Below are 27,646 nucleotides of genomic sequence, written 5' to 3'. Positions count from 1 at the left end.
TCAATGCTTATGATATTTCATGTTCTTGTAATTCTTTGTAAAATACTTATTCACTGTGTATGAAGCACTAAATATAATGTTAACAAATAAAGTGGTTTTGTTTTTCAAAAAACAAGTTAATGGATAAATAAATTACAATTAAAATTAATAAGAATATGATAGGAGAGTTGTTACGTATAAATGCATCATGCCCCACTGAGGTCTTTAACTGATAATATCTTCCTTGTTTTCAACCACCACTTTAATTTGTTTATCCTTTACTTGTTCTTCCCTGGCTTTCTTGGATCCCTTCTGCGGCACACCCTCGCCTTCTTTACCCGTCTCAGGCCCCTTCTGATTGTTGCCCTTACCCTGCCCATCATCTTCTTCCATGTCAACATTAACCTCCTTAACTTTCTCCTTCCCTTCCTCCTTATGATCCACCACCCCATCCCCAGCTCCACCATCCCGCCCCTCCCCTTCTTGCAGTGTATCCTCCCCTTCTTCCCCCTCCCCTTCCACATCCTCCTCCTCTTCTACTTCTGCATCATCCTCCCCTTCTACTTCAATATCTTCATACTCCTCCTCATAATATTCCCATTCATGGAGCTCCTCATCTTCAGTATAACCATACCCCCCGTCTACCATCTCCTCGTCCCCTCTCTGTGAGTACCCATCCAGCTCGTGGATGACATCCCCGTTCTCGTATTGCTCTCGGGTGTATTCGGGATACGAGTATTTAGCCTCGGGTGCTTCGACATCCAGCCCGTAGTCTTCGTCGTAGTGGTCGGAAGCATCTACCGCACATTTGCCTGTATTTGTCCAGAAGAAAAACCAATTGATTATTTATGAATGAAAATGTTCTATGGCTTTCTGACTGTCATCCCCAAATTACAGATATTGACAAAATAGGGAGACCGACAACATGTAGGGCTAGATAGCTCAGTTGGTGGAGCACCGGCACGTTTGTTAAGGAGGTCGTTGGTTCAAACTTCAAATCCCGATCAGGTGATTCTTTTAGTTTTTCAACCCCAAATAGATTAACTAACAAAACCATTGTTCCTTGTGGTTTGTTATTTGAATGAGAAGAATTATAGAGGTGAAGAACAAAACATAAAAAGAGAAAAAGAGAGAGAAGACATGGAAACTTTCCCGCAGTTTGAAACTTTTTTGGGGATGCGACGTGCCATGGCCAACGTGGAAACGGACCTACTCTCGGAGCGCATACGAGTCAACGGATTTTTACCTTGTATATGCGTTACTAGCATTCAAAAGCTAACAGGAATCTTTATTTTGACTTACCGTCTTTGCAATCCTCTACTGTCTTCATGACATCATCGTGGGGTTTCCCCTTACATGGGCACCGCCCATCGCATACTTTAAAGATAGGCCTGTCCGGATTGTTACACGCGTCCTTACACAGGAAACACTCGTTAATGTGACTCGTGCCATCATTTGCACAAGCCATCTCGACCTTTGTTGGGCACCTGAATACACATGGGTTGGGGTCGACCAGCTTTGGTATATCTGGGAACGAGGAAAGAAAACATTACATTTTAAATTAATCGTTTGTAATCTCTTTAAACAACCTTTCTTTTTGGAGGACCACAATGGAAATACGCTTTTTCTAGTATGTATTATCTTTGACAACACCTCAGATTCCCATGTAGTTTATGGTTGTAATTAATTTACTATTATGTGTCCACTCGTTGTATTTTAAAGAACTCTAAAAGATAAACAAACTAATAAATAAACAAATCAATATTAAATGAGCATCTTAAATGAGTAAATAATGCATTAACAGCATAATACTTACTGATGGCGTGGGTTCTTTCTTTGCAAGCCGGGAAAATCGAATCCACTTTCTCTGCTGCCCCCAGCGTCAGAAAGAGGTACACGATGACGATGGGTGATATGATCACCCTAATGACCCCACAGCCACATCCTTCCATTATAGCCGATAATCGATCTGCTGATCAACCTTTCAATGATAAAATCGATAAATCAATTCACACCCTTACGAGTTGACACCCTTACGAGTTGAAATGGAACACAACAGTGCAGTTTCATAGACTAGAAGACTGGAGGTGTAAAAAGTTAAGCTTACCAGTTTTCTGCTTAGCAGACATGAGCATGGAACCAGTTATTAATTGTACATGTGACATGATCGTTTGGCCGGTAACCTTATTCTGGTAAGCGTACTTTTATTGTGCTAAGCAGCTCTACGAATTTGGGCCAAAGTCAGAGTCATCCACTCGTCTCGTGAACTAGATAGTAGCTAAAAAGAAACCCTATTTTATTTATTAAGGAGGAAACTTGTAAGTTGTGCAAATGATATTTAAATGAATTTTTGCTGAAGTTAACAGGGAGAAGTTAAGTCGAAAATATTTCAAACATTCAAATTGTTAAATACAAAATGCATGTTTAACAAGTCAGTTTTAAACTTTTCATCACACCAAACAGAACTCAAAAATCAAAGTTTACCCCCTTCAAGGAAGCGAGCATTACACTTTAGCGTCATTGTCACAAAGCTATTAATTATTAGTTTGTCATAATGATTTTTCTCGACAACCGGAGAGTTAAAACATAACTTTGATTCTTCACACACACAAAGTCAGTTGTAGGCCTACCTCCGTAATATTTGAAAACAATCTACAAACTTACCCTTGTACGTCAGTTTTCAAAACAAAAGTTGATGAAAATCTTTCACGCTGTCTGATGAGTAAAAAATATATTCGAAGGTATTCCCGTAACAAAAAACCAGGATCTCCGCTACGCACAACACACAAATACCGCTTCGGCAAAATATGACCTCTATTTTCACTCAAATCTCAGTCAGTGTTTTGGTTATTTTGTTCTATAAATTATTGTCACAATACCTTTTGATTTTAAGCCACGTATATGTAACGCGAACGACAAAGCCAAAGTGTATTAAGTACACGTGGCTACGGTTCAGGGGATGATGAAGGGGGGGGGGGGGGGTGGGGGGGGGGACACCAGACCAACAGATGTGGTATTTTAAATCTGAGAGTATTTCTGTAATACTTTATTAAAGGGAACCAACTTTATTTACATCTCCATTCGTGTTTGTGTTGTTTCCATGTTCAAAATTAGTAGTGTTTGGAAATCCATTGTAAGTTATTTTAAAAATACCAACCGTGGTAAATAATTTTAATTCCTTGTGTTGACGTCTGAAGAATTATAACAAAATCATTTCCTTCTGTCAAGAAAGGGCAGAAATGTTGGGTACAGGTTTGATATGTTAAAAAAGCATTTTCCCAGAAATTCTGCCCTTTACTTTAATCAGTAATGCGCTGACAATGTCATTTTAATTCTTCATAATTCTCTGTTTTAAGAGGGGACTGGTGTTCTGGCTTGTGGCAGAACTTGGGGTCTTTATGTTTTGACGCATCTACTTTTTAAAACAAACAAATCTGTGGCACAACTTAGCTCACCACAATAAAATAGAGCCTAGTGTGTTGTCGTTATAAAAGTATAATTAATCAAACTTGGCAGTACTGTAGATAAATCAGAACCATGGACCATTCGATTGGAGTGCCCCTTTAAAAGATACAGACCAGTGAGAACAAATCGATAACATTCACAATTCATTGCAAAATCAGAATACAAGGGTAAATATAATGTGGATACCTCTGATTGGTTGGTCCGAGAGAAAACAGGTGGCTCATTTGCATATTGCTCAGCGTGTGTGCGCACAGGTGTCCATGCTAGGGCATTGTCTGGAAAAACAATAGTGCGACAGGCGCGTCTAACAAAACAGTAGTTTGAGAAAAAAAAATCAGAAGTGTTTTTTTGAGGGCGCTCTTTAATTCTAACGGTCGTCAAGTTTGGTGGGAAGTATACACTGGCCCCCAACAACTGACGTCAAACTTCGTGGCTCGCGAATTACCATATCATGATCTTCAGCCTTTAGCCTATAAAATGACGTCACACTGCAGATTTGCATAAGTGAATTATTATTTTAAAACGTTTATTGCACGTCCGATTTCTGCAAAATACTTGCCCACCATGACTTCAACTACGTACCCAAAATACCCCCTTTCCAAATTTCTTAGAGGATTATTATTTCACAACAAATTTCATGAGACAAATGATAAACCAGGCCGAAGACATTGCTGAAATGATTCAGCCCCGGGAGTCACGAAGCACAAGGTGACCCCCTAAAGAAGCTAAAGATAGATTAAAGACACTGGATACTATTGATCATTACTTCAAAATAATAGTAGGTACATAACGTCCTTGGACATGAGTAAAGGAAATATGATAATGGTATAATGTATTATCAATGTAACTCATAAAATCAATAAAACATATTGTGAGAAATTGCTCCTTCTGAAGTTATGTAAATTATTAGAAAGAGGTAAATTTCCCCTCAAATAATATAACAAGGGGTCTCAGCTTAAACATTTTTTTAAACCGTCTGAAAGCACACAGAGTAAAACAAGGGTGTTTTCTTTTGTTATTCTCTTGCAAACTCGATGACCAGTTCATCCCAAAATTTCACAGGTATGTTATTTTATGCATATGTTGGTATACACCAAGTAAGAAAACTGGCCTTTGTTATTACCAAACGTATCCAGTGCCTTTAAAGACAAATGGAACCAATTGACAAGCAATGATTATCAATTGAATACCGCCCTCTTGAAGCACACATGAGCTTTGATTGATATCTCTCTGATAGAACAGGTGTCTCATTTGCTTATTGCACACTGTGTATGCGCACAGGTGTTCACGCTGGGGCATTGTCTGGGAAAACAATAGCGACAGGCGGGGTTAACAATACAGTAGTTTGAGAGCAATAAGTATACGTTGGGAAATATATTTTACTGCAATGGTATTAGTTTATTTACAATTTAACTACCCTTTTAACATGACATCAACACATGTTACTAAACAATAATAAATATTAATGAAATGAAGACAATTTATCACAAATTGACCCTTACATTTATCTGCCTGACTGGTAGAACACAAACACAGTTCCTGAAGCCATTTATTTTGTACGGCCTTGCATACAAACATACCCTGAGTGTATACCGTTAGCAAGGGCACCCCAATTTTATTTAATGTAATACATTATTCGGTCATTGTTTCCCATCTCATTATCACTAGAAATTGGAGTATACAGAAAATACACAAACGTCTTGTTCATCTACTGATTTCCCCGTGTTTCAATAGATTATGGATTAATGTTGATTACAATGTTGATCAATGTTGAATAATAATAACAAAACAATAGCCCTTATGAAATTGTATTCTAAACTATTTACAGCACAACGGGGGTTCTTTGTTCTTTGTTATTAACTGCAAGCGGGCTGATTAATTGTGAATCATTTTTTTATGACTAGCTCGTTCTTATTCAGTTTAGTAGATTTGAAACTCCGTTCTGCTCTGAGTCGGCGAAATACTTTAACGTCATTTTGGGCATGTTCCTGCAATGACAAAAGAAAAACCAATCGTTTTATGGCGTTATAAATATTAGAACATTTTACGAAGCTAGAGGGTGTCTTTCAGCAGGTGCCATTTTCACATAATTTATTTTTTACATAGTAATTGTTCGTTTGTTATTGTATAATTAACCCCTTGAAAAAAAATGTCAAAGGTAGCAATGGTCTGCCAATGGTCTATCCTTTTTTTGCGAACTGTCAGAACACACTAGGGCCTTTTCGAAGCTACAGCTAGGCTTATAGGCTGCATCATGGGCACCTTCTGTACTTTCTGTAAGGAGCTTTGATCAAAGCGGTATGTGCTTAAAGTCCGGACCAACTAAACCATGGTTTCGAAAACGGCTGGAGGAAATAATTATGAATCCAAAGCAAAGGAAAATATTGCTTAGCAGAAACAGGTTACCAGCCAAAATACCTTGTCATGTATAAATTGTTTGTAACTGGTACCCTTTTTACTTGTGTAATGAGTAATGACGTCATTGTGTCTTGTTTTTGTTTTCTTCTTATATAAATCGCGATAGCGCAAAAACTGAAGCCACGGTTGTTTTATCAGTTAGTCATTCGACAGATATAAATTATTTCAGTATATGCTTACCATCCATTAAGCAAAACCCACTTGCTGCAATCTTCGGAAGTTTTGGGTCTAAAACTTTGGGGTCTAAAACAGTCGCCGGGTTCTTCAGTGCCCCACAAGGACAAAATCCATCACACTGTTTAATCAACTTGTGATTGGTGCATGCTGCTTTGCACAGTGAACAGTCGTTGAGATATTCCTCCCCATCGCCGCCACAAACCGGTTTATACCGGCTGGAGCACAGAATGTTCGAACAATTATTTGTTCCCATTTTGGGAATTGCTAAAAGGGGAAACAAAATATGAACAAAAAGAAATGGTCATTCATAATTCTTCATCCGGGGACTTTGGGATAATATTAAGTGGGCGCAGACATTACAAACTGAGCATGCGTAAGCTTTTGAGAACAATGTATAATTATATCTGCCAAATGTTTTTCTTTGAGCAAATTCAAATGTTAAAGGTAGGTTTTGGTTTTTATCAACGTAGATTTATAGGAAAATGCAAAAAGATGCAATTGTAGTGCTCTTGAAAGTTTCAGCTATCTACAGGATGGGCATATTATTGTCGAATTCGTAAGGCTTTATGAGGTGACGCCGCGGGTACCAGCCGTATCTCTGGGCGCATAATTTTAAACCAGGGAAATTTCGAATCTCCAAAAGTCGTCTCGGGGTGATCTTTGGAAATTCAAATTTTTATTTAATTGAATTCTAATCCTTAATTGATCGAGAGCACGTCAGATGAAATAACTTCTCAGGATGCTTACTACCAACTACCATCTTGGCTTTCGAATCGAAGTTTCAAGGTCATTACCCGAGAATTAAGTAATTGTTATGATAAACCTGAGAAAATAGAAGTAGAAATAATTAAATGAACCTGATATTACTTTTTCTCACATTTGATGCCATTTCGGCAGCTTGGGTAGTACGGTGTCTCAGCCATGACACTTGAAAACACAACAAAGAACGCGCAATGTATCAATGAAGCCTTCATGGTGTGATAGAGTGGGGGTGGCTTTCCTGAATACAAAATAAAATAAAGTGTACAGTACTTTATATGATTGCAAAATCAAATAAGGTATAGTTTAAGGTCACTTGTATTAAAAACAGTGGACACTATTGGTAATTACTCAAAATAATTATTAGCATAAAACCTTTCTTGGTAACGAGTAATGGGGAGAGGTTGATAGTATAAAACATTGTGAGAAACGGCTCCCTCTGAAGTAATGTAGTTTTCGAGAAAATAGTAGTTTTCCACGATTTTGATTTCGAGACCTCAGATATAGAATTTGAGGTCTCGAAATCAAGCAACTGAAAGCACACAACTTTGTGTTACAAGAATTTTTTTTCTTTCTTTCATTATTATCTCGCAACTTCGATGACCGATTGAGCTCAAATTTTCACAAGTTTGTTATTTTATGCATATGTTGAGATACACCAACTGTGAAGGCTAGTCTTTGACAACTACCAATAGTGTCCAGTGTCTTTAACATTCCCCTCAACACCAATATTATTTTATTTATGGATTAATTTGGTTTAACAATATTTCTGAACACAAGTATATCGCAATATTTAAAACTGGGTACCACAAAAATACAATTACTCACCGATAACTGGATGACGTTTTTCAACCACAAAGCGGGGCATCAATTGCACACAAAGGCTCGAATAAACTCACATGGTTTGCTCAAATTTTTGTTTCACTATCTATCGAGGAAATGTTGATTACAAAATTGTGGGTTTTTTTAAGTAAAAAACCCTCGTACTCTGATCGGAGCTTTGCAGGAAAAAATATGTGCAGTTTTCATAGTCCTATTGTTCTGATAGGTAATGAATAGATCAATAGTCTGAATTTGTTTTCTCTTACACGTGACCAAAAAATAAATCAATCAGTGTGCGGGCAAAAGCGTTGTCATTATTAGTAAGGTCATAATCGATCAATACTAGTTGAGAGCCCCCCCCCCCTTCTAACCCCGCCCGAATGACGCGGCCAGAACTCACAACCGCAAGAGGGCGCAATTAATGAAAATCGTTTTACTGTTTTGCCAACTTTCTAATAACGCGAACCAATTAAAGTTCACTGTGTGGGCAAATTAAAATAAACTATCAAATAAAATGTGTTGTTAAAACTGTAGTTTACCAAACTTGAAAGGGCCTATGCGAAAAGAAAGACAGTCTTTTATTAAAGTCAGATGTAAAACTGTGAATTAGCGAGTCATATGCATAGAGCTAAGCTCTGTGGTATATGTCATAAGTAATTGAGTCCAAGAATTACGAAAGACTTGTAACTAAGTCATAATTATTATATTTTCTTCTTCAACGGTTTCGTATCATTTTAGGTAATTGGGATGAAAGATAAATTAATGTTATACAACAAAATTAATTGCTTGCTGGTAGAATATATCTCATACAACTCTAAAAACGTAGGCCTACACGAAGCCTAATTTGCACACATGTACACGTGTCCAAATTAACAAAGAGCAATAATATTAGTACCGGCAAGTTGATGCTCTTGACAAAATGTTTCAATTATAATGTAGATTCTGCTGGTAATTAATGAAAAGTAAAACACTTAAAACAACCCGTACATTAACTAATTAGCGAAATAACAGGACACAATCCATCCGAGTTGAGTGTTCTGCCCTTGTAATTTTCAAGGTGAATTAACTCTGTGCTCTTTAAATAAAGTATTAATTATTTTTATAGAGCGAGTCTGAAAAAAGTGGATTACGAAAACCAATATTTCATGTATATTCCCCCACAAAATTGAATTCCTAATTTGTATAATGGTTAATGAGGGATAAAGCAACCTGGGACCATTTTATAAAAGCTGCCTCTAAGGACGAATGATGATGATTGTGGTTAATTAAAGATTGGTAATCATTATAAGAAACGAGCAAGGGCGTTGCAAAGACTGTCTTGATGTTGTGACGAGAGGGCGCTGTCGCAATTGATGACAAACCGACGATGGCGCGCCAGAATTTGTTTTGGGAGGTTGGGGTGTGCGAGGAAGAACGAGGTACATGTAAAAAGGGTGCCTTTCATTGTAATCTTCGATTTTCAATACATGAATGAAGGGAGTGGGTCATGTTCCCTCGCATTGTTTCGTATTAAAGTTTTTATTGGTAAAAGTTGTATGCATATAATACAACTTGCGGTGACACCATGGGTGGGTATAGTCTCTTTTTTTTTCTTTTTCTTTTTTTTTTAGTTAGAGGCATATGATGACGTTTCTACCCTAGCAGAAGGCTAAAAAGTTAACAATCTTTTTAAATAAAAGTAGTGGCTTTCAGAGTACCAGTGGTTGTATGCCACGTATCTGTTAGCCTTTTTTCAAGGCCTGGCTTCGCCACTCGCGTGCGTGGTCTCCCGTTCAAGTCGCTTGGGATCGCGGCTCTCCAAGCCACAAGGGCATTGACAAAAGGCTACGTATGTGTTGGCAGGGAAGGCTGTACGGATGACGAGTTGACGATTTTGACCAAAAACGCAATAATTCAAACCCAACTAGATATGCACATTATCATCGTTTGACAAACTGGCTTAAATACCACATTTTAATTGCAGCAAATCGAAAATGCAAACTATTAAGAAACATGTCAAGACTTTCAACCACAGAGGAAGGTTCCTTTCTATATGTTTAAACAACAAACAGGTTCTGACTTTAACACGAAGAAACTGGGATTAATAATGCCCATAGTGCATGTCCATTGCATTGGTGCCCTTATGTTAACTTTTACCCTAACCCTTTTGATTGTATATCAATAATTTTAAAGATGCTATGTCAGATTTTTGGCCCCAAACATTAAAAAGTAGATTTTTTGAGTGAATGGTATTTCAAAGAGTATCACCCGCTCTAAGGAACAACAGTTTAACATTTACTTTTAATGGTCAGGAACCATGACACAAAGTTAAAACGTTTCTTATAAAACACATAAGAATTGGTCACGTGATATATTGTCGGGATCCAGACAAAAACTAATTTTGAGCACTTTATTTCACTGCTACTAACAACTGGCGGACTTTTTCGAACAATGGCTCAAATGAAAGCTTGTAACTTTCCCGACCCCCATCAAAATACCTATTGAATTTTAAATCAAAATTTTTGGGTCAAATCGGCAAATAAATCTGACATAGCATCTTTAAATTGCAAAGTGCCTTTGCAAATTAGGAGATAGAATGTGTAATTAATGCCTACCACATATTCAGGGCAAGTCTAATCATATTATTAGATTAAATTTGATTATTAGTTATGTATTAACTATTTATAACAAATCATTTCATTAGGTGTTTATCTTTTAATAACTAACATTTTTAACTTTTCAGACAAAGTATGTGACATTTAAGATTAAATTTTGTAGTAAAGGTGTTATCTTTTCCCTGTCATTTTCAGCAAAGATTAGTTCAGTTTCATCATCACCACGCATTCAAATTCACTGAAACAAACAAGTTAAATCTCCAAACAAAAGAGAAATTAGTTTCTTAGAAAATATTCATCAACAGAAGACAAAATAAAAACGGATAATTTATTATTTAGATGGATACTGTATAATTATTAGTAGAGTATCTGAGACATTTATTAAGATTCTTCCTCGCTTTTACAAATTCCAAAGCCATGGTACATGTACATAACTCAACTGGGCTCTGATAGTATGGTGGTACAGTATGCCTGATCCAGGCCTGATACTTCACGGAGGCAACGGAGGCGATTGCCTTCGTTGCCCCTTGTCATTGCCTTGGTGCCCTTGAAATGTTACAGTAGAAATTTACAATATCCTCATAGGGTGCCCTTTGCCAAAGAGAAAATGCCTTGGTGCCCTTGCCCTTTCAAAAACGAAGCATACAGCCCTGCAGTGATCCAATGTAAAAGCACTTAGTCCAGTACTCAGTCTAACACCATAGGTAACTGACTCCACACCCAAACTATTGGACTCTGATTATGGTGGTATACCTGATCCCATGTAAAGCATTTTAAAAGTTAACCAGTGTAGTCTTCAGTCAAACAGAATCAATCAAACAAACACACATTAGATTTTGATGGTTGAGGGATGGCTAGGGTTAAATGATTAACAAAGGGAAAGTCTTGCCATATTTTTTTATACATATTTAAATTGTTGGCCCATCCCTCCGAAATCAAGTAACCAATGAGTTGGATTAAACATTTGAGAGAAACAAAAGAAACACAAAGAAATTAAATGTAAATTTAAAAATAACGGAACATCTTAACTTATTTAAAGTATTAGTAAACCATATACATGTAAGCCCCAATAAAATCAAAGGTAATCCATACTAAATAAAAACAGAACAAAGCAATAGTTCAAATAAATACAACATGGTGATGATGAATAAATAACTTTCATAGTATTGCACATGTACATGTTACCTTAAAATGTACATTGTATGTAATGTATTTGTGTTTTTAAGCTAACGTGCATACTCATAGATGTCTGTGCATTGCTAAAAAGCCATTTGTGAGAGCTCTAGGTTTGAATGTCTAAAACCATGCATCGTTTGGTCAAAACTGGATGCTCATTTTGAATTCCTCAGACTACATCCAGTATTGCTGTGAACATTGTATGCCACATGGTCAGCTAGGCAAGCATTTTTTTAACGCCCATACACAATTCTCAATGCAATGTGTGTTTAAAGGCAGTGGACACTATTGGTTATTACTCAAAATAATTATTATCATAAAACCTCACTTGGTAACAAGTAATGGGGAGAGGTTGATAGCATAAAACATAGTGAGAAACGGCTCCCTCTAAAGTGGCGAAGTTTTCGAGAAAAAAGTCATTTTCCACGAATTTGATTTTGAGACCTCGGATTTATATTAGACTTTGAGGTCAAGAAATCAAGGATCTGAAAGCACACAACATCGTGTGACCAGGGTGTTTTTACTTTCATTATTATCTCGCAACTTCGAAGACCAATTGAGCTCAAGTTTTCACAGGCTCGTTACTTTATGCATATTGTTGAGATACAACAAGTGAGAAGACTGGTCTTTGTTAACTACCAATAGTGTCCAGTGTCTTTAATAAGGACATCAGTCTGTGCTGATCTGAACTCGGGAGGTTGTAATGTAAAAGCTTGCGCTGAATCACATGTGCATTTGCATCCATATGGCTACAAAAGGATAGTCTAAGGAATTCAAATTGCGCATTTACTTTAAGCGACAGTAACCAAACAATGTACATGTACATGTATTGTTATTCTAGACATTCAAATCTGAATAGCAAATGACTTTTCACAATGTTTCAATTTGTCCTTTCTATGACAACTGGTTTTGTCATTAAAGACACTGGACACTATTGGTAATTGTCAAAGACCAGTCTTCTCACTTGGTTTGGTGTATCTCAACATATGCATAAAATAACCAACCTGTGAAAATTTGAGCTTGATTGGTAGTCGGAGTTGCGAGATAAGTATGAAAGAAAAAACACCCTTGTCACACAAAGTTGTGTGCTTTCAGATGTTTGATTTCGAGACCTCAAATTCTAAACTTGGTCTCGAAATCAAATTCGTGGAAATTTACTTCTTTCTTGAAAACTACGTCACTTCAGAGGGAGCCGTTTCTCACAATGTTTTATATTATCAACCTCTCCCCATAACTTGTTACCAAGTGAGGTTTTATACTGATAATTATTTTGAGTAATTACCAATAGTGTCTACTGCCTTTAAAAACCTTCACACTGCATGCACACAGGTACAAACAAATCCACTTGTTACGTTCAGTTAGATCGATGGCGAACTTGACAAAAGGCGAACTTGTATAAAAAAACATGGGCCTTCATTCAAAGAGATCTCACAAACACACAAAAATGCTAAGCGTTAACACATGTTGCTTAGCAGCTAGCAAGTACAGTACCAGCCAGAGTGCAATGTAAAGTACATGTGTATTGCAAGTGACTGGTTGGTTCTCTGTTAATTTCTAAATTCATATTTGTTTATGAAGTTAGACCTTGGTGATAAATTGTGATGGTTTATGTACTGTTGTGTCAAGTTTCTACATGTACAACCCAATTGAACTAGCTTCACTGACCAAGATCAAACAATGTAAAGCTATGTGAGAGGGCACTGTTTGAGCTTGTGTTGTCATACATCAGGAGCAAATTCAATAAGTTATCAATAATCAACAACTTAATATTTTACACACAATTTTTAGAACACAGTTACTCTGATAGAGCCGCAACATCTAAAACTCCTGGCATAGCATTCCTATTTACAAGCAAACATGCTAGGATATACAACGCTCCGAATAAGAGGTTTAGTTTCGCTGTTCGCTGGGGTAGCTTCGCCATCTCGCCTCTCCGGAAATCCTTCTCCAGACTAAAAGCCATCGGAAGAGTCAAAAACGGAAGTAGATACGCCAAGGAGAAGTTGACGCCCATAATTGCAAATGTGATGTAAGGGACGAACATAAGGAGGGTGTAGAGAATATAGGAGCCTGTCTTGCCTAAACACATCGCAATTGTGACTATCCCAGCTTTCTTATCAGCTTCCATGTCTCGCGTGTTATTGCTATGAAGTATAGCTTCAGTGTTCATAGCTAGTGGGATGGCATATAACAATGGTAGAGTATGCATTGTGCCGATTTGCATCGTGTAAGCGAACATAACGGATAATGGTCCAAAAGTAAACATAATCACAAGATCTCCGAGCGCTAAGTACTTCAGTCCGAGTCCGCCTGTGTATAGGAACGAGCTGGATAACCCGCCGAAGTATAAAAGAGCAATATGCTCCAGTTTAGCCGGCGAGAAAAAGTACAAGACTGCGATGGCGAGACAACCAACAATATACAAGACTTGGCCGAATGTCGCTACATCATCCGGGGAGAGAATTCCATCGACTAAAGTTCTATCGTCACTCTTTTTGCTGTCGATTCCTTTCATATAATCATAGTATGTGTTGACAAGATTTCCTGCACCGTGCACAGACAGTACAGCGACCAAAGCGGCCATGAAGATTACAAAGTTACCAGATGTCACGCTCTGCTCCGGCTGTGTCTTAAACGCTATCGCTGAACCGAGAATGACGGGGTTGAGCGATGCACTGAATGACCACGGACGTAATGCAACGATGTATGACTTCAACGTTTTTCTCAGGTCAGGTTTGACTGATACTTGGGGTGATACTCGTCCGTCCGGTTCTGAAACTGTTGTTATACTCAAAGCTGAACCGTTGCCATTCATCATTTTATTATTCGAATGGTCCATTTTGAAAACCTGAAATAAAACAAAATTAAAGATTTTCCATCATTTCAAAGAAAAAAAAAGTTATGTAGTTTGAGAAAATTGATGACAACAAAAACTGACATGATTAATTTTTAAACACTAAAGTGTAGTGCAGTGTAACGTGTACTGTAGCATGTGGTGCAGTGCAGTGGAATTCAGATATGGCGCGCGCGTACATTTATGTACGTAGTCGTAGCCTAGGCGTAGTAGTAGGCGTAGGCCCTAACTAGCCTAGCACAAAATCTTTTTACTTACTTCAGAGTTCAGAAGATGAAAAACTCAAAATTAACACCTTTCTTACAGCTCAATCAAAGTCAAAGAAATCAAACACGACCAAAACCTGTTATACCTCAAGCCCTTCACTGCATCTGAGTGTTAGTCAGTCGCAACTTCCACTAGTTAAATGTTACAAACAATGAGTGTTTTTCGGGTGATGCAAAACCCGTCGCATATGTCATTTCGAGATTACAAAATAGTACATGTGTGTATCAGCTAAAAATAGATCATTGCGATGACTAGTTGGTGCCGCACAAATGTATTGGCTTACACCTGGAATTGCACACGCGTACCAGTTACAATTTAGTGACATTTGACATTTAGCCTCCGTCCAAATATTCTTATTTAGATTTATTAATATAATATTAAAAATAAATAATATTTAATAACGCAGTCACTAATGTAGTTTTCTCAAGCAATAAGAGTTTTTAATTTTATAAAATATATAAAAACAAGATGTAAACACTAAATAGACCATCTGTTTGAAAGAGGTTACATGAAAAATGGCGACTTCCAGGGCCGATAAACTTTTCGGAGTTTGATGTTGTCTGTTTCATGAGGTTGCAGAGCGAGAAATACGCTTAGTTTTTGGGTAAGAAAATAATACAGACACACCTCGTTTATGGAGATAATCTTGAGCTACAGACTGTGGTTTAAAGCGACCCACGAGCATTTGTTTTTTTCTTACAAAACGCAACTTGAACTTTAATTTTTTTTATCGTAGGCTGCACTGTGGGTCAAAGGTCAAACATGTTGACATTAATTTTTTCGCGAAGGAGTAAATGTTGCCAAAAAGTGTTCTAAATGTCAAATGACAAAGTAAGATTGAACATATATTTCCATTATTTCATTTGTTTCATATTAATTATTATTTCTGTTTGTGTTGTTGTTTCCAATCAATTCATGCAAAAAAATTGATAATTTTGTCAAATTACAGTTTCTAAAAAATCCCCGCCCACACCACAAGTCCAAGTCCAAAGTTGAGCGCAAGTGCATATATAAAATGGATATCTTTCCGTTTGGTGCCACCACTTTTTTACTATTTTTCTTTTCAAAAAGGGATATCTCATTGAGGTAAATTAGGCCTACTAGTAATTAGGCTGTATTTTTATTATTTCATATGGAATGAAAAGTGGTGGCGCCACATCGCCATATGGAAACTTTTCTAATAAAGTATCAGGATAAATTTTCCCAATATGGCTGTATCCTCTCTAACCTCTCTAAAATGAAATTCTTGAATGAAAGATTTATGAATCCTGTCCTGACTTTTTCACTTAAAAATCATCTTATATTTTAGAAAAGAATCACATTTTTAAGTAAAAAAGAATAGATGCTACTTTATTTCATAACTAATGAAAAACTTATGACGTTTCATTTAACAGTCATTCAGTTAACCACCAAACGCTACGATGATTAACCAGTTTGTAAGCGGCCTGAAGAGCCGCAACGAAGAGACACGGACAAAGACGGCAAAAAACCTGCAGCATTATGTAACGACGGAGCTACGTGAGATGTCGCAAGATGAGAGGACGTCATTCATGGATGAACTCAACCATCACATCTTTGAATTGGTTTCTAGTCAAGATGTGAATGAGAAGAAGGGAGGAATCATGGCTATTGGTAAGTAGTCAATTTATTAATCAACCACTTTCTGGTTTACTGATTATTTGAATGGCTTAAGGGTCTGTGTGGTCGTGATTGAATTGGTTTCCAGTCAATACGTGAACGAGAAGAAGGGAGGAATAATAGCTGTCAGTAAGTAGTCAATTTATTAATCAATCACTTCTTGATTTATTGATTTGTTCCCTAGTGCTTTGGGAGTGATGCCAAGTGCTCCAACTGCTACAGGGACTACCTTCACTTTCACCTGGTAAACCTTACAGTGTTCCTTGGCCATGTCTTGGTACTTTTGGATCTTTTCCATCTCATGTGAAGCTACCCTTAAATCTTCCGACACAGCTATGTCTAGTATAAGATGACACACCTTCTTCACCTTATCTAAGACTACAACATCCGGACAATTTTCTAAATTGTTCTACCCGAATCTTATTATTGTTAATTATCCCCTACTTTTCTGACTATTTTACAGTAAGCCTGATCAGCATTGATAGTGACAACGCCAATCGTATCACCCGCTTTGCCAACTACCTTCGTATCCTTCTCCCATCTAATGATGTTGCCGTTATGGAGATGGCTGCTAAGGCGATTGGAAGACTCGCTATGGCCGGAGGTACCTTCACTCCCGAGTACGTGGAGTTTGAAGTTCGTAGAGCGCTGGAATGGCTTGGAGGGGACCGGAATGAGGGAAGGAGACATGCAGCTGTGAGTTTACATTAATAATAATACAATAATTTATTCATCTCTTAAATGCAAGACATGTTTCGACGGCTAGGGTTGGCGAATTTGAGGTGTACATGTACTTCATTCATTTCACAGATTTATTCTGGAGCTTCTGTGTGTCAGTGATTCCATGTTCCTTTACACATTGATTCCAGGAATTGCGGTTTACTTTCTTTAATAGTGTCTAGTCAGCAGGTCCAGTTAGCTTGTCATTTTACTAACTCTGTCAGCTTTTTTTACTTGACCTTATTCAAATATAGTATGGTTGCTTACCAACGCAATGCTAGCCAGCTGAACCATTTTAAAAGAATTCTGACTAGTGACCAAGGTCCAGTTTCATGTCTCTGCTTACCGTAAGCACAGAATCGGCGCTTACAGAAGCGGGGAATTCTGTGTTTACGGCAAGCGTATTTCATGGGTAAGGGGCAAATTTTGGCTTCTGCGCGTGCATACTCTGCATTACTAGGCATTCTACGCTTACAAGGCTAGCGCAGAAATTTGGCATTTGCAGGTAAGCGGGGAATCGCGATCGTAAGCGCAGAATTTGGCGGTAAGCAGAGCCATGAAATTGGGCCCTGGTGTTTTAACTGGCATTTGGCCAGTGGACCACTGTTAAGGGAGAAACTGACTGATTAGTGAGATCAATGATTTTACCATATACATGCGTATTATTAACCCTTTTTGACAAATGTGGGAAGGTGCCCCATTCAAACGATGCTGAGTGCTAAAACAGTATTTGATTGTGTTTTGTTTGATCTTGATGTAGGTTCTTGTGCTTCGGGAGCTAGCAGAGAACACCCCGACATTCTTCTTCCAGCAGGTGCAGAGTTTCTTTGATCATATTTTCAATGCTGTCAGAGATCCAAAGGTAAGAAGCATTTTAACATCTCTTCATTCTTCCATCTTTATTAGGCCTGGGCGAATTATTCGAATATCCGGTTAATGGCGAATAGGTTTTCCTATCCGTAACCGCGAATGCCTTTTTTTTCTTAACCGGATATCCGCATAGGGCGCGAATACCTATTTACAAACCGGATATTTCTGTAATTACAACCGAGTAACCGGATATTCTTTAATATCCGAATATCCGCGGACGTCGGGCGACAACTGACATGAATGTTTTCTCTGAATCCTTATGAAACTTCTATTAAAACAGCATAAAACAGCATATATTAAGTATTTAACTATGCTCACCTCCGTGAAGATTTAAAACAATGACATTTCTGACGTAATTTGTTCAAAGATTACAAAAGTTTTCCTTCACGTAGAGTCAATCACGATCAAAAGAAAAAGCAAATCGCCATCTTTAAATAAGATCCGGTCATTTTTATGAATGAACCGAGTGACACTGTCTAAAACTTATATCAATCCGCCCATATGATCTCATTCACAAACGAACAGCGCCCTCTAGCGGCAAAAAAAAAAATTTTTTATTTTTTATTTTTTATTGTTTATTAAATAGCGCCCTCTAGCGGCGAAAAAAATTATTCGAATATCCGGTTAATTTCGGATAGTTGGCCAGCGGTATCCGAATAACAAAATTTCACTATTCGCCCAGCACTAATCTTTATACAAGTCCTTAGCCCTGTAAAAGAGCCTATAAAAGCCCAAGCCCGAGGCCAATGAATTTAACATCTGTCCAGTAAATTCAGAACCAAACAAGTCCAGCAGTCTTGGCTTTTCAATCGAGGAGCAATAACAAAACAAATTGGGTTCAAACGTTGTCTTGGGGGCGGATTTTAAATACCTTTTATTCTGTTGAGTGACAAAGTATACTTTTGAAAGACGAAAGAGATTTATATCCTCTTCACTGTCTTAGTGTATTCAAATAAATACAATAAATTGAATGCATGTTCAATTCTGTCTTAGTAAGTTTTGCTCTCATTTTGAATCTTATCTTCTACAAAAAAATCTGGTCCAGTAGTTATTTTGAGCTACAAGCTCTGTGTTCTTGTGGATATTCCCTCCAAATTCGAACCCTGCACAAGTGACTTGTGCCAAAAATAGTCATAGCAGTCATAACGACCCAAAATTTTACCCACATCGATTCCACTTACAACCAAACAGGTTGAAACAGATGTTGTCTCTCATTGTTTCATAATTCTTTATATCCCTTTTAATTTCAGCAATCCATTCGGGAGGCTGCCGTGGCAGCGCTTAGGGCATGTCTAGAGCTGACGTCACAGCGAGAGACCAAGGAAATGCAAAAACCACAGTGGTACAAGGTACAGAAACTTGCTTAGTCTCTTCTTCCCAAGTGACAGGAATAAAAAACTCAATCTTGCCAACGGTAGTCGAGCAGATCACATTCAAAAAATAAAGAATAAAAAAAGTTGCACAAAAGCAAAATGTGAAATAATTCAGAGGTACCTTTGAACAGGGAACTTGACACCATTATGTTAGAGTGTCTTGATATAACAAGCCCTCAAATTTGATTTGGTGCTGCATACTCTTCAGGAGTTCTCGAAGATCTTTCAAGGATCACAGCATGCCAAAGAAAGATCACTTTCCTCTGTGCCGGTAAATCCTTGAATCAGGCTTAGATACCAAAGGTATTTCTCAGAACCCTTGATGTTCCCAAAAGCGTTGCCCTCTGTAAGGAACCACCCTCACATATATGCCCCTTTTACATAAACATAGGTCCCCAGTGATTTGGGAATGGTGCCAAGTGCTCCGACCACCACAGCGACTACTTTCACTTTCACCTGCCAAATCTTTTGAAGTTCCATGGCCAGGTCTTGGTACATTATTATTACTAGGCTGTTGGATTGGCGTCTTGGTATCTTGCCTTGCCTTCCACCTCTAGGCCACTGGTTCAAATCCCATTAGGGGAACTACAATGAACTACGTGGATTGGGTTTTCAGTCCCTACCTGACTGCGTTGGTTTTCCCTGGAGTAATTCTCTGGCGTTTTCCTCCCACATCTAAAACTGAAACTTCCTTCATTGTCTTCTCTCTATTGGGTGCTTGGTTAGTACAGTGATTAAGTTCGCATTTCTGAGAATCCTTGGTTCACAGCCAGAATTAATAAATGACAAATGAAACTCTTATTATAATTTTTCTTTTCCTGAAGCAAACTTACGAAGAGGCAGAAAAGGGGTTCGAGGAAGTAACTTCGAGGGAGAAGGGTCTTAACCGAGATGATCGAGTCCACGGTTCCCTTCTAATCGTCAATGAGCTCATTAGGAACAGCAGCATGGAAGGAGAGGTTGGTTACCAGTCACAAGTTGACATTAACTTTTTATTTTAAGGAACTAAATTTTATCAGATGAAATAAAGATTTTTGTTTGTTCTGAGAAAAAGCTTGAAGACGCTCTTGCTCGGGATGAAAAATTCCGATCTGCAGGTGTATTCAAAGGGATTGTTTAAGATGGCAATTGTTTCTTTCTTTGACGGCGGTTTTTTTTCATCTCAGTTTGGGAGGAATGCAAAATTAAATGTGCTGAGGGGTCCATTGCACCAGTTTCTGGTTCTTTCTTTGTATAAAAAGTTGATAAAAATTGGATAGGGCGATCTTCTTTAAATACAATATTTGATGTGTTTTTTTCCCTTCGGGCTGTGTACAGTTCTTGCCTGCAGGAAGTCCATGCTTTGTGGCTCTTTTGTAAACATGTGATGTCATGGGTCACACGGTCCATAACAACTGGGTACATGTACTTGAACCTTATGTAATCCCAAGGTTTTACTGAAGTACACGACGGCTTTAATATTAAAAGCACTTCAACGCTGACTTGCCATTTTTTTAATCTCGCATTCCACCCTTACTAAATCTGAGTAAGTATTTGCATGAATCAAAAATTTTGGAGTAAAACATCCTTTTTTTTCGCAGGTTGTATTCGAAATTCATGCTTAAAGTTGTTGATGTTTTTGAGTGTACGAAATTGTTATAGGAACAACCACTAATGCATGCAGTGTGTGTATGTCTTACCCAAAAGTGTTTTACCCATAAACCCTACGGCTGTTGCATGTCTCATTTTACACCAAAAAGAAGGTATGTTTTCCGCCCCTGTCTGTTTGAACAAATTTCAAGTATTTTCTTTTGTCCACATATATTTGATTCCACAGCGTCTTCGTCAAGAGATGGAAGAAGTTTCACATCAACAATCACAACATGAACACAGCTTTAAGGTATAATAATAAAATAGAACGCACACTTTTTCTTTTACACACTTTCCGTAGCGAAGATTCTCACCCTGTACCTGTTAGTTGATGAGTCACAATTTTTTCTGGGCGGGAATGGATGTGTATGGTACAATGGTAGCAGGGTTCGCTCATCTGTTGGTTGCTATACAAAAGCTTGTCTGGAACCATTTGACATAGCAACTATCTTTATAGTCTGAGGAATTCAATTGTAAGCGGTACATTTTGACTAAGTAAGTCATTTTACCAGACATTTTTTACCCGACTCTAACTCGTAGCCTGGAACGAATGTGGCTTGTTGTGCGGATATTTGGTGGTGGCCATTCTTGTCTGATTTGTCTTTGCCTTTTCCTTGGTGGCTATTTGCTGTTGTGGCTTGCAGAAATTGCCTGCTTTATAAAGTGATTCACTTGTCTTGCCTCTTGGCTTTTGTTATATTAGGCTTGGTACAGGTTTGTTGGCTTGTGCACAGGTTTGTTGACTTGTCTTTTGCCTAATCGCTGCTGGCCGTCTGATTTTCTGGCTTGCTAAATTGGCTGATGTTTCGGGGTAGCAATTAAAGGTTTATTCATTGTATTGGTTTGGATTTCGATTATCGGGCTTGTTGATTAAAAATGGCTGGTTTGGAGGTCACTAGTTGAGCGGTTGATCGACCTTCTTAAGTTGCCTAATGGCTTTTCTCGATGGCTTGTGCTGGTAGGGTTTTGGGTATGTGGCTTGTAGATTGTGGTTGGTTAGAAAGTGCTGGCTTTCACTTTTGAAAAAATGGCTTGAACATTGAATCTGGCTGGTTGGTGGTAGCATAGGGTAATTCATGGTGTGGTTGGCCAAATTTCATGAAAATTTCTACTAATTTTACTCACTGATGAATTCTCCAGTTCGCAGTAGAAAATGTTGGAAAATGTATAATAATAATAATAATAATAATATCGGAGTCTTATATAGCGCACGTATCTACCAAACAAGGTACTCAAGGCGCTGAGTATATACAAACTTTCAGAAAGATAGGTTATTGCAGCCACAACCAGGAACACCGGGGCGAACCCCTTCTCTTTTCGACAAGTGCACTGGGTTCTTTTACATGCGTTACACAACACATGGGACCAACGGCTTAACGTCCCATCCGAAGGACAAAGCAATGGTAAAGTGTCTTGCTTAAGGACACAAGTGTCACGGCTCGGGATTCACAATAACTAACTGAAGTACACTTAAACATCACATGCATTAAACATAGAACTGCATGCCTTTTACATGATATGATTTTTCTCTATTTCCCCTTGTGCATGTGCATTGCCAGTATTTAATTTTCCAAATGTTTGTTCAGTTGTATTATTTACTCTGCATGTGGCATTCATGTTTGCTGAACAATATTAATCGATATGAAAATAGAAATTAAACCCAATTGTCCTGAATCCTCCTCAGGAAGATGTTTGGTTGCAGAGGACTGTAAGACCAGCAGGACCAAATAACAATTGCATATTCGCTGCATGGGACAGGCATGTTAATTAACGTTTGGACAGTTGGTTGTTGAGTTACCATAGAGTGGAGTATTTTGGTGGATTTGGAACTGTTCCCCAAACCACACACTCTAGACATGCTAGATATGAAGCCAAGAAAATTTTATTAGAGTCCGATCATTTGAGTTTTGAGTTACCATAGAGTGGAGTATTTTGGTGGATTTGGAACTGTACCCTCAAACCACACACTCTTAGCATGAGGCCAGGCATACCAGTCTAAACAAAGTCCAAATATGTTGGTGTTGAGTTAACATAGAGTTGAGGATAGCGGAGGATTGAGGAAGATTGCTTTTTTGGAGGTCTGTTAAGTGGTTTCATGGAACTATTTTTGCAGAGGTTTTTCAAAACATTTCTACGTCTTCACTTAATTTACTTCAAGATAAATAGCCTTAATATCCCTTATAACTGTTTTTATAATCAAATACTTTGCAAGATGAATGTCACTTAAAAAAATACTGTCTGATGAAGAAGAATTTGGTTTGCTCTGGTAAAACCCCTAACTTTGCCAGAGGTAGTCATGTGCTTGCAAATTAACCTTGCAGTCTTTCCCATTTAGGCATTAACGAAGGAACAATTATTTTACTAACTCATACATGATGTCATTTTTAACCCATTTATATACACTGTGACAATAGTTTCATTTGTTACATCAACTGCACTGTGAAAAATCACATAACATTGGTACAGCTCACTGCATACGAAAATGGAAAGTAGTGGATATTGAACCTTGTAATTTATATTCCTACACATGGTGTGGCATGTATTTAAACAATGTCATGAAAATAATTTTGGTCTCATAAGACCAAAATTATTGTAAGCATTTACAAACGTATTTTCATGACATTGTTTTGTTAATAATTATCTCCAAAACAGCACCTCAGTAAGTAATATTTGAAGGGAAGCTTTCCACTACCATTACATTCAAACCCTGTAAGTTTAATGTAAATCTATGGACATTTTGAAAAAGTACCCAAATCCTTTAATGTATTTTCATTGCATGAGTATGCTGCATGGTTTGTGATTTGGATTATTTGTTAGTTTCTGTTGTATTCTAAACATAACGTACATGTAGCAACACTGAATTAAGTCTTGTGAATTCAAATTGAGCATTTACTTGTAACTGGACAAGGCATTGTACTTGACATCATTCTGAATCTAACTCACAAATTCTCAGTCATACAAATATCAGTCACTAAAATAATGTCATAGAAACACACTCTCAAAACAATACTAATCTTGCACTTTTGAGTGGGTGGGGCTTGGGATTGGTTTAGGAAGGGGGTCAGCAAATGAGTTTGGGAGGCATTCATTGTAGGTAGCTCCCAAACTCTGAACATGGAGGCCGTTTGAATTCCAAACCCTCCATTTTTAGTACTTTGTTCCACCTTGATTCATTTATTCCTCTTGTTGCAGCCGATCTCAGCCGACAGTTGGTATAGGCGCAATCGCTTCCTGCGGTTGCCGAAGGTATAAATCTATCTCGCTACGGCTCTAAAATACCCATACGCCCTCTAGAGGCTTCGTTTTTGCGTGGCTACCCATAGAAATTTGCGCTTTTGGTGATACAACTTTTGTGGTTGTTTCGAGTAACAACTTTTTCTGGTGTCCCTGTGTGTCTACAAATAATTGAATATTTTATTTTCTGGAAAAACTGTTTCAAGAAAGTGGAAAATAAATTTACCACAAACTGTTGTTAAATTTTGCTTACAACTACAGATATGTACATAGTGTACAAAATTGTGAAGAAGTGCAAACCTTTTTTTTATATACAGTTTTATATTTTGGAAGAATTAAGAAACTAAAAAACTTTCCGAAACCCTTGCTCCAGCTTAGGCTCCAGCTCTGTCTCCAATAGAAACTGTATGGGCTAAGCTGAAGAGCTATCATCTAAAAACTGCCAGTATATTTACATTGTGTACATCACCCACACCGCGTTGCGACAATGAAAAAGCGCCCTCTATAGAGCATGGGTATTCTAGAACGTAGAGAGTTTCTGACGAGGTTTGCAGAGTTTCTCGGAGGTCATATATCCTAACACCAACTCGACACATGTTTGAAGTTAAACCTGCACAGTTGACATTCACATTTTTACTGCAACATCTTTAAGGAGGGGCTCTATGGTAAAATTCAGTTTTGTGATGCACTCATTTTCTAATAGTAGAGTCCTTGTGAGAGTGGGAAAAATGTTACAAGTCTCCTACCTCATATTAATTTTGGTTTTTACCCATACACCGATGTGTGTTACTGTTAGCACTGTATACTCAGTACTTTCCCGAGTCCTGTGAAAAAATATCACAGGCATGTTACTCGGGTGGGATTCGAACCCACGACCCTTACCATTCTAGAGCAGTGTCTTACCAACTAGACTACCCAGGTTGCCCGGTAGCTAGAGGCAGTTCGAATCCTCATGTTAAAATTGGTGTACAATGTCTTTTATTTGATACTCTTTAAGAGCAAAGTTTGAAACGTTGTCAAAAGGTTCACACTCAACAACATAGTGATTAAATTTCATTGTGTTTTAGGATTTAACTCAGAGTAGAGATGAAAATAATGTCATAGGACGGTTTTGGATATTACAAATTTTTACACTAGAAGGGCACCAGATACCATGGTATTTGAAACATTTTTAACGGGTGTTTATTTAAAAGACTTTTACGTTTTTCCCACTTTCATAAGGACTATATATAATGGAAAATGATAGTATTACAAAACTGAATTTGACCTCAGAGCCCCTCTGTAAACATAACAGCTTTTCCTATTGCTATCCTTTTTCACTTACAATTTCCTAAAAGCAGAAATGTCTTCACAAAGAGTTAAGATTAGTCTTATCTCAAGTTAGGACGAGCTAACTTAGGACTAGCCTTAAGTGTTTAACAACTCCTAGGACTTGTCCTAAGTTAGGACTATCTTTGTCAAATCAACCCCAGGTCACTTAAAGACACTGGACACCTTTGGTAATTGCCAAAGACCAGTCTTCTCACTTGGTGTATCTCAACATGTGCACAAAATAACAAACTTGTGAAAATTTGAGCTCAATTGGTCGTCGAAGTTGCAAGATAATAATGGACGAAAAAAACACCCTTGTCACATGAAGTTGTGTGCTTTCACATGCTTGATTTCCGAACCTCAAAATCTAATTCTGAGGTATCAAATTCAAATATTTTAGTTGAAAATTACTTCTTTCTCGAAAATTACATTACTTCAGAGGGAGCCGTTTCTCACAACGTTTTATACTACCAACAGCTCCCCATTGCTTGTTACCAAGTAAGTTTTTATGCTAACAATTATTTTGAGTAATTACCAATAGTGTCCAGTGCCTTTAACACTGGAACAGAACTATGGTGTCTAGAAAATACCTGTTGGTGGATTGGGTGAATAGTGACAGTTGTAGTTACATGTAGCAAGTGTCACAACCGGGATTCGAACCTACACTCTCATTTAGGGCTACACATATCTTTGTGAAATCAACCCCAGGTCACTTAACAATGGAACAGAACTAGGGTGTCTAGCAAATACCTGATGGTGGATTGGGTGAATAGTGGCAGTTGTAGTTACAAGTACCAAGTGTCACAACCGGGATTCGAACCCACACTCTGAAGACTCAGACATCAGAACTTGAGTTTGATGCTCTATCTAGTCCATGCGGCAGGCATGCCATTGCCAGGACACGCTCGCTCATCATGTCATATTCAAGTGCGACACAATTTTTACTTCTTTCTTGCTTTTTCTCGTACTGTAATAATATTCTCTCCAAGCTTGCTGTGTTTCACTACCACGACGTTTCTTCTATTTCTTCCGCTATCCTTTAAAGCTCTTGCTCTAACTGAACTTTCTTCCCGAATTTTGGCCTAACATTACGCTAGCTTTTCTCCATACAGCTGATTAATCAGAGACATGCAAAAGTGTCTCGCATATAATCTTGCCTTCACTGCATGTGCATCTTGCTTCTTTTCATATATCTTTGTTTTATTATACTTTCTCAGACAACGGTGAGTATTTAAATACTGGCATTTCACAATGAAGTGCCCCCTCTACAGTTTGACCTAGGAGAGGCCATTTTTGTAGTGTATCACGTGAGAAACGTTAACAAAAATGTGGTTGCTGCTAGTGCCTGGCAGCGACCTCGCTTGTTTGTGTTTGTTTTTAGGTTTACATGCTCTCAGTTGCAAAGCATTACAGGGTCCAATTTCATAAAGCTGCTTAATCACAAAAAGCAGCTAAGCACAACAATATTATGCTTACCAGAAAAACGTTGCTAGCCAAACTACCATGTCACAATTTGTGAGTGGTATCCTGCTCATTTCTGCTAAGCAGAAACATGTCGAGCAGTATTTTCTGGTTAAGCAGCTCTATGAAATTGGGCCCATGAGTGATGTTGGCGTACCTTCATACATCAGCAAGGTTGTGTTTCTCTGCCATGTTTATGGCATAAGATCCTTGTTTTGTGAAGCTGGTGAACATTTTACACATTAATGTCGGCCATTTAAAACTACCAAACTGTCCCACCCGCACTGAGTTGTGAGTGCAATTTTGTAAGTTGACCTATTTTTTTTCGGAGGACGGCTACTCTTAATTAAACTGTAAGGGTGCAATGCATTGTGAATCAGTTGTATTGAATGACACGTTCTTGCCTTTTTTAACGGATGTAACAATTAACAATTTCTTCCTTTCTTTGTCTACTCTGTTGAAACAATGCTATACATTTTGGACTAACAAATATTTTTTACTTCCACTAAACAAAACAAATCAGGTTACCAGTCAAAGTCGTTACATCTGATAAGATATTTTTGCTGGTAACCTTGTTCTGGTTAGCACAATGTTTTGTGCATTGTTACTGTTAGTTCTTTATGAAAATCTAGTTATTCGATTTTCCTCATTATAGCGACTCAATCTTTAGTGACTGTTCGGATCAAACTACCATACTTCTGATAGAAGTTAGCGCCAGTCTAGAAAAAACCCATCATGCCTGCGTTAATCATGAATATACAGTAGGTGTACTTACTCACCCTTCCCTAAGTCATAACCAACGTCCTTTACATATCTAGTGAAGTTTGCTGGAACACCATAGCTTGAAATCTCTTTCATGTGTTGTGGTGTTTCTGAAAAAATAACAAGTGGTGAAACAA

General features: G+C 37.9%; 4 protein-coding genes across 9 annotated transcripts in view; 1 reads left to right on the top strand and 3 right to left on the bottom strand.

The window, feature by feature from the left end:
* Nucleotides 1-204: 204 nt before the first annotated feature.
* LOC139950919 (uncharacterized) lies at nt 205-2,769 on the bottom strand. Its single transcript, XM_071949758.1, has 4 exons — nt 2,644-2,769; nt 1,796-1,960; nt 1,282-1,506; nt 205-791 (listed from the first exon to the last, which is right to left on the bottom strand). The coding sequence occupies exons 2-4, from the start codon at nt 1,929-1,931 to the stop codon at nt 205-207; spliced, it is 948 nt and encodes a 315-aa protein (XP_071805859.1). The 5' UTR covers nt 1,932-1,960; nt 2,644-2,769.
* A 2,100-nt stretch (nt 2,770-4,869) lies between these two features.
* LOC139951053 (uncharacterized) lies at nt 4,870-7,806 on the bottom strand. The gene is made up of 4 exons (XM_071949872.1): nt 7,627-7,806; nt 6,917-7,039; nt 6,043-6,303; nt 4,870-5,432 (listed from the first exon to the last, which is right to left on the bottom strand). Exons 1-4 carry the CDS (start codon nt 7,664-7,666, stop codon nt 5,416-5,418), a joined length of 441 nt encoding a protein of 146 aa, XP_071805973.1. The 5' UTR covers nt 7,667-7,806; the 3' UTR covers nt 4,870-5,415.
* Nucleotides 7,807-9,544: 1,738 nt separating this feature from the next.
* On the bottom strand, nt 9,545-14,741 carry LOC139950826 (ubiA prenyltransferase domain-containing protein 1-like). 2 transcript variants are annotated; one of them, XM_071949653.1, is made up of 2 exons: nt 14,503-14,741; nt 9,545-14,238 (listed from the first exon to the last, which is right to left on the bottom strand). In XM_071949653.1, the coding sequence occupies exon 2, from the start codon at nt 14,227-14,229 to the stop codon at nt 13,186-13,188; it is 1,044 nt and encodes a 347-aa protein (XP_071805754.1). In that variant the 5' UTR covers nt 14,230-14,238; nt 14,503-14,741; the 3' UTR covers nt 9,545-13,185. The 2 variants fall into 2 exon arrangements, with proteins under 2 accessions (XP_071805754.1, XP_071805755.1); XM_071949654.1 differs by having other exon boundaries at nt 14,597-14,741.
* Nucleotides 14,742-15,013: 272 nt separating this feature from the next.
* LOC139950614 (serine/threonine-protein kinase mTOR-like) overlaps nt 15,014-27,646 on the top strand; it is a 103,511-nt gene continuing 90,878 nt past the window's right edge. For 2 of the 5 annotated variants that reach the window (XM_071949380.1, XM_071949376.1), the window contains exons 1-8: nt 15,014-15,115; nt 15,906-16,143; nt 16,613-16,845; nt 17,630-17,731; nt 18,990-19,088; nt 19,937-20,071; nt 20,929-20,991; nt 23,934-23,987. In XM_071949380.1, the coding sequence (XP_071805481.1) occupies nt 15,933-16,143; nt 16,613-16,845; nt 17,630-17,731; nt 18,990-19,088; nt 19,937-20,071; nt 20,929-20,991; nt 23,934-23,987 (897 nt within the window). In that variant the 5' untranslated portion in view covers nt 15,014-15,115; nt 15,906-15,932. Of the gene's footprint in view, nt 15,116-15,284; nt 15,343-15,905; nt 16,144-16,612; nt 16,846-17,629; nt 17,732-18,989; nt 19,089-19,936; nt 20,072-20,928; nt 20,992-23,933; nt 23,988-27,646 lie in introns of those variants that run through there. The other 3 variants (XM_071949377.1, XM_071949378.1, XM_071949381.1) reach the window with 3 other exon arrangements.

This window comes from Asterias amurensis, chromosome 18 (genome assembly GCF_032118995.1).
Source record: "Asterias amurensis chromosome 18, ASM3211899v1".
NCBI lineage: Eukaryota > Metazoa > Echinodermata > Asteroidea > Forcipulatida > Asteriidae > Asterias > Asterias amurensis.
The sequence above is the reverse complement of the archived record's forward strand: the minus strand, read 5'-3'. Positions and strand labels throughout refer to the sequence as shown.

Coding starts and splice junctions, on each gene's coding strand:
- LOC139950919 (XM_071949758.1), bottom strand. CDS start 1,931: ATGGAAGGATGTGGCTGTGGGGTCATTAGGGTGATCATATCACCCATC. Junction 1,507..1,795: donor AGAAAGAACCCACGCCATCA/GTAAGTATTATG, acceptor CCTCGTTCCCAG/ATATACCAAAGCTGGTCGAC. Junction 792..1,281: donor AGTAGAGGATTGCAAAGACG/GTAAGTCAAAAT, acceptor GGACAAATACAG/GCAAATGTGCGGTAGATGCT.
- LOC139951053 (XM_071949872.1), bottom strand. CDS start 7,666: ATGCCCCGCTTTGTGGTTGAAAAACGTCATCCAGTTATCG. Junction 7,040..7,626: donor AAAACGTCATCCAGTTATCG/GTGAGTAATTGT, acceptor TTTTGTATTCAG/GAAAGCCACCCCCACTCTAT. Junction 6,304..6,916: donor CTGCCGAAATGGCATCAAAT/GTGAGAAAAAGT, acceptor TTCCCCTTTTAG/CAATTCCCAAAATGGGAACA.
- LOC139950826 (XM_071949653.1), bottom strand. CDS start 14,229: ATGGACCATTCGAATAATAAAATGATGAATGGCAACGGTTCAGCTTTG.